Source organism: Acomys minous (genome assembly GCF_964271855.1).
Source record: "Acomys minous genome assembly, chromosome: 2".
NCBI lineage: Eukaryota > Metazoa > Chordata > Mammalia > Rodentia > Muridae > Acomys > Acomys minous.
The window spans coordinates 20,328,803-20,335,133 of NC_140484.1; the positions used below are offsets into that span (position 1 = coordinate 20,328,803).

The following is a 6,331-nucleotide window of genomic DNA, read 5'->3' on the forward strand; positions in this document are numbered from 1 at the left end:
GTGGGCCCATCCTAGTGACCCCCATCTGTAGGGCGGGGATGATTGGCACCACTTTAAACATGGCTTCCCCGGCTTCAGAGACAGTGTCTTTACCCATGCAGCTGCCCTGCCACGTAGTTCAAAGCCAGATATTATGACTGAACATCTGTAATCTCATAATGCAGGAAGCTGAGGCAGGAGGATTGCCACAAGGCGAAAGCCTGACCAGCAAGACCCTGGGTCCAAAAAAAGAAAAATAAAAAAAGTACAGCTGAAGAAACCAGCAGCTGGAGGTTGAGAGCAGGACAAACTCTGTACATCGATTCATTAAATACCCAAATAGCACATCAGAGAACATGCCAGGGCGCCTGGCTCTCACGCCTGGTGGTGAAGGAAGCCACATGCCCCTAAGGGGTTCTCAGCCAAGTTGCTGGAGCTGTGACCATAGCACCAAGCAACAGCAATCGTTAACTGACCATTTACCATGAGGCACTGGGGTGAGGGTTCCCAGGGGCCAACTGGCTTCATCCTCCACACCCCAGAAACGGGGTAATGTCCTTCCCTTCTCCACACCCCACACCCCACACCCCACACCCCACACCCCTCACCCCTGGCACAGAGACATCCTTACACCTGCTCAAGGACACAGAGCTAATGGGTGTGGACTGGGAGGTCAGACCTAGACTGGCCGCCCCAGCATGGGGGTATAACTGCCTAGAGATCCGATTCCAGCAGCCTCTCACCATGGGATCTGGTTCACCATCTTCCCTTTCAGAGCCGTCCTAAGCCTGCATGTTTGCCATGTTAGGAGAACATGTGTGGCCAGATCTGTCACCAGGGAGTGACCAGAAGTGGGCGTGCTCTCCACGCCTTGTCCTCACTCGGTTTCCCTTTCTTAACTCCTGTAGAGAAAACAGCAGAGTTCTTCCTCCAGCACGTTGACAGCGCCTGCGTGTTCTGGAATGCCAGTACTCGCTTCTCTGATGGCTACCGCTTCGGACTGGGTAAGGACAAGGAAAAGGAGTCTCCTGTGGCTCTCCCACCACAGGCTGTGAGGGCTATGGTAACGGCGCCTCCCTCCAGTCACGTGTGTGACCTAGACACAGGTCAGAGAATCAAGAAGGACCCCAGCACCCCCTGCGTTGGTGGACCTTCCACCTGTGAGGAAGGCAGCTGCTCTTAATGCCCTCTCCATAGACGGGGGAAACGAGAGACAAGTCAAGTCATTGCCCAGACTCACACAGCTATGTCAGACCTAACATATATGACCCTGGGCACCCCCATTACAGTACAGGCAGTGGTCCCCAGAGAGCATGCCACTGCAGGCTTACTGCTTTTGAGTGACACAGCCAGGTCACCTCGGAGATGGGAACCACAACACAGGACGGAAGGTGCTGGTATTGGTGGCTGCACAGAGCCTGAGCACCGCCATCAGGAGCCAGCAAGGTAGTGGCAGTGGGGGTGGGGGTGGGGGTGTTCAGTCTAAAGCACGTGCTTGGAATTCACCGAGCTCTGGGTTCACCCCAGGCACCAGCACAAACCCGTGCGACCATTAGATACAGACACCCGCTCCTCTCGTTACCAAAAAAACTTAAAGCTCTCCAGAGCTATTCCAACAGTCTGCTTCTCTGGGGACCATTTACACAGCTCCAGTAAGATTTGTGGCACATTTTGTGAATATTTGAGGTGTGTATGTGTGTGTGTGTTGTTGTTTTGTTTTGTGAGAAAGGGTCTTTCCATGAAGCACTGACTACCCTGAAACTTGCTTTACAGACCATGCTGGCCTCAGATTGAGAGATCTACATACCCCTGCACCCCAAGCATACAGACTAAAGGCTTGTACCACCGTGCCCAGCCAGCATCTGAGAATTTTAATCCCCTGATGCTTTTCGTTATTGGTGTTGGTTTTGTTGGTGGTGTTGGGTTTTTCTCTTTGGTGTTAGGGATCAAACCCGAGGGCCTCTGACACTCTAGGCTGAGCTGCATCCTGGCTTCCTTCCCACAAGCTCTCCGGAAATCACTCTCCCTGATATGGAGGGCTGTAAGGGGCTTGACCACACTCTTCTTAGTCATTGGCTTTGAGTTCCCGTTTCTGTCTCACTGGGATTCTGACTTAACTAACTGTCATAGCCCTCGAACTCAAACCCTGGAGGAAAGTGATAACTGGCCTGGCTTTGGCTCCATGTCCAGTGACTGTCCACTCCACAGCTGCAGGAGCTTGTTCCTCACTACCTTATCCCTCGGCCTGGTGCGTGTACACACTCAGTAAGCTTGTGATGCACGAGGAATCTAACAGCCACTGAATACAGTGGAGAACACTGAGCCGGACCCAGGAAAATCCTGGACTCCAGAGCAAGAGGAAGACAAATGAGCAATAACCTCTCACGTATTCAATAACTGGCAGGTGGCCTTTGTGCCAGATGCCTGGAGAGACCTAGGAACTATGCTTTCTAGAGTATAAAACTATTTGGGGGCCCCGAGTTTAAAAGCACTTGCTGCTTCTGTGGAGGACTAGGGTTCTTTTCCCATCTGATCTTCTCTTTTGGCCTCCATGGGCACTGACATGCATATGGTACACATATAAACATACAAGTTTACACATATAATATAAAAATAATAGTTTAAAAAGAAATAAATACTATTTTGGCATAATTACCCATACCTGCTGTTCTACCTACCACTCAGGAGGCTAAGGCAGGAAGGTCAAAAATTCAAGCCCAACCTGGGCCATACAGTAAGACTCAAAGGAGGCGGGTGATCTAGGGATATGAAGTCTATACTGGACACTGTTGTAAGCGTCAAGACATGCCCCAGCTGTTAACAGTGGGGTACACAGTTGAGACGCCTAGACTGATGAAGATGGATCTTCCTAAACTGTCTGAATACACTTGGATGAAGGACAGGAAAAGAGGCAACGAACTGCACTGCATCTCAGCGTGGGGGAAGGGGCATTTGTGATCTGTCGTGATGGAGAGCACACCACCTGGATGAGGAGCACCAGGCGGCCCCGGGAGGATGGGTCAGAAGTTAGCAGAGAAGATTCCCATTGTAGGCCCATGGGTGAACAGGCAGCCGCAGCAGCTGGCAAGAGCCACAGCTCGCTCTCCATAATGTTTTGGGTTTTTTTTTCTTGTTTTTGTTTTTTAATAGGAGCTGAAGTGGGAATCAGCACATCACGAATCCACGCCCGGGGACCAGTAGGCCTCGAGGGATTGCTAACCACTAAGTGGCTGCTCCGAGGGCAAGACCACGTGGTCTCAGACTTCTCCGAGCACGGCAGCCTAAAGTATCTTCACGAGACCCTCCCGGTTCCCCAGAGGAATTTCAGCTGAGAGGAGCCAGACTGTCAGGACTGTGCTGTGCAGTCTGGCACAGTTAGGCTCCTCAAGAATCTCCAGAGAGAACCTGGTCTCGTCCCCTACTTCTTGGAAGGGGTCTGCCATCCTGAAAGACCACCCACACTCCTGGCTCAACTCAGCACTTCCAGCCTTAGCTAATTAATGTTCATACTCCATTCCAGCCTTGTCCGTGTCTGTCTCTGTTGCTCGGGTTGAACCTAGGGCCGTGTACATGCTAGGCAAAGGCTCTACCGCCAGGCCATCTCCCTAACCCCGCAGTCCTTTCTTGGGAAGAGCGTCAACTGTTGCAGGTGGAGGCTTGGCTTTTCCCAGTCTGTTCCCTCTTAGGGGAACTAAAGGATGGCATCTTACATCAATGACCAGCCTTGGCTGTTTGTATCGCCTCAGCCTCTTGGTGTTTGACTGAGGCCAGCCCAGTCACCCTCAGCCCTGTCATTTCCACATGTAATTTCATTTCCTTTATACATGCTCATCTTCAGAAAAGGAGATTGGGGATGCTTTTTTTTTCCCAAGACACACAGGGTCTCTCTGTGTAGCCTTGGCTGTCTTAGACCAGGCTGGCCTCGAACTCACAGCGATCCACCAGCCTCTGCCTCCCGAGTGCTGGGATTAAAGGCGTGCGCCACCACACCCAGCCTGAGACTGGGGATTCTTAAGGAGGGGCAACTCCTTAAAACCTTTAATATTTTCCTCAGAAATGGTGACCAAAGTGGACTAACCTATATCCACTGGGAAGATTGGCCAAAAAGTCTGTAAAGTTAAGGGTGAGCATCCCAGACATCTGCAGTCTGTCCCTGGCCAGGGGACACAGGGTACATTTGATGTAGTTGGAATCCAAGCATCACACTGGAGGTATGAATTTCAGGATGTTCCTACAAGTGGGAGGAAGCCCTTCAATTATGCTTGACCTTTTTATATGAATTATTTTGTCATCCTATTGACCTCCAGAACAAAGACTAGAGGATTATTTTAATACTTTGGATTCTTTCCCCTTTTTTGAAAAATAAAGTTCTTATAAAAGCCTGTGTACACGGTTGAAGTTTCTTCCCTTATTTGTCCCTACCCTCGTCTTCCCTCTCCCTCCCTAGTGACCTTCCTCCTGCTCTGCTCTTAGCTTGCTGCTCTCTGGAAGTTAGCTGCGGGAACAGTCTCAATTGAAGTGGTGCTGTGAAACCTCCAGGGAGGGACTCCAGCCTCCAGAGGAAAAGAAAACAGAGTGGTGGGCATGAAGAACTTGTAGGCTGTTTATACGACGATCTGATGTCTGGGGCTGTGCATGAGATGAACTTGTTTGCCTCCGTCATGTCGCCACCCGACATCTTTGGCTCACTGTGACTAGTGACTCTATGTTTATTCTCCTCACCTATCTGGTGACTCTAAACACCTCTAAACCCCTCACTCCCTTCTTTTTTAGCGCCAGCTGCCCTCCCTCCACCCCCAGCCCCATCCTCAAGAGTCTTTGGTACCCTGCAGTCTGCATTTCAAAGGCCCTTTGTTTCTGGAGGGCTTCCAAAAGAATCGAGCATTCACTGACAAGCTACTTCTGATCCCAGAGTAGTTTTATGGGCCTAAGAATTACAGTGTCGTGTGGCTCATGTTCCCAGGCTGGCTCCAGGCTCTGCCTCTCATCCTAGACCCTTACATGGTCTGGCAAGTCACCCAGCCTGCCTGCCCCATGAAGGGGGGAGTTCTGCCATAGCTTGCCTGAAAAGGCAATAAGCAAGGTCCTGCTGAAAAGACAACACAGATACTGCAGCCAGCTCCCACCAGACAACAGATGCCCCCCCCCCCCCCCCGCCCCAAGTCTGAAATAGCAGCCAAGAGAGCTGAGCCCTTCACGAACTCACCGAGAACACAGGCTGGCATGTGAGCTCTGGGCTTTACCAGTGGCAGGGTGGTGTAAGCAAGGGACAGAGCAAGGATGAAGCCAGAAAGCCTAGAGTGCAGTGACTGCTGGTTACAGGTCAACAAAGTGTGTCATAGTGGTGCTGGTGGTACCTCCTGGAGCCTCCATTTTTACAGCATGGGACAGGGATGAGGTGTGGCCGAGAAAAGGCAGGTGGGACAACCAACAAGGCCAGTTCCCCTATTCAGAAACCTTAGCCGTGTCGATTTCACACAGAGACTGGGCCACCAGCCCCCTCCCTTTCTTCATCCGAAGTGAAGAAACACCTGAAGGGGACTAGGAGGAGCCTTAGTGGCCCTACTTGGATGGCCCAGTCGTCACTGGGTTGTCCAATGGGAAGGGACAACTCTACTGGCTCCTAAAGCACACATGCCACAGAAGCCACCAGCCCGAGGCTCCCAGTTCCCACAAGGGGCAAAAGAAAAAGTTTTTCATGCTCTTACTCAAGTGGCAGTTCAACTTGGTTGTAGATTTTTTGTTACTACATCCCACGGCAACAGTAGTGACACACTACCATTAGGAGATTGTTTATTAGATCGGCAACCGGGATGTCGTGAGAAGAGGTATGTCTACCCTTCGTCCCTTGTCTTATGAACCCGTCTCCCCTAGGCTTGTCACGAGCCTGTCAGTTGGTGTGGTTCAAAGCGGGACACTGCTTCTCCTATGCTATAATTGATGCTCACATGATTCAGGCCTCATTAACCCAAGCACTCAGCTGGCCATGTGGTTTAAATTCAACCAAGTAGCATGTTGGTTGAATTTTTATGCAGTTATTAGGAAAAGCAAGCTCTAGTCTCCTGGGGCCATAAAGTCTATTTCGAGGAGATTAAGGCTGATTTTGTCCAGTCTGCCTACTGTGTAGGGAGGGTATGAGTAAAAATCATCCAAGGAAAGACAAGACGCCAGAGATACCTGTGTCTGAAATGTACTCCTAGACTCAACTCGGTGATTCCGTTTTTCACTTAAGCTCATTTGAGCCGGCTTTTTATTTTTCGTATTAGAAGACTAGATGATGTGCCTGGGCACAAGTCTCTGCTCTGCCACTTGGAAGAAACAAGCTAAACTTCTTGCCTAGGCCACTTGGTTC

At 50.7% G+C, this 6,331-nt stretch overlaps 1 protein-coding gene across 3 annotated transcripts in view; it reads left to right on the forward strand.

The window, feature by feature from the left end:
• Positions 1 to 3,493, forward strand: part of ALDH18A1 (aldehyde dehydrogenase 18 family member A1) — a 34,609-nt gene extending 31,116 nt beyond the window's left edge. For all 3 annotated transcript variants that reach the window (XM_084763658.1, XM_084763657.1, XM_084763656.1), the window contains exons 17-18: positions 888 to 983; positions 3,130 to 3,493. In XM_084763658.1, the coding sequence (XP_084619784.1) occupies positions 888 to 983; positions 3,130 to 3,311 (278 nt within the window). In that variant the 3' untranslated portion in view covers positions 3,312 to 3,493. The remainder of the gene's footprint in view (positions 1 to 887; positions 984 to 3,129) is intronic.
• The last annotated feature ends 2,838 nt before the right edge of the window (positions 3,494 to 6,331 follow it).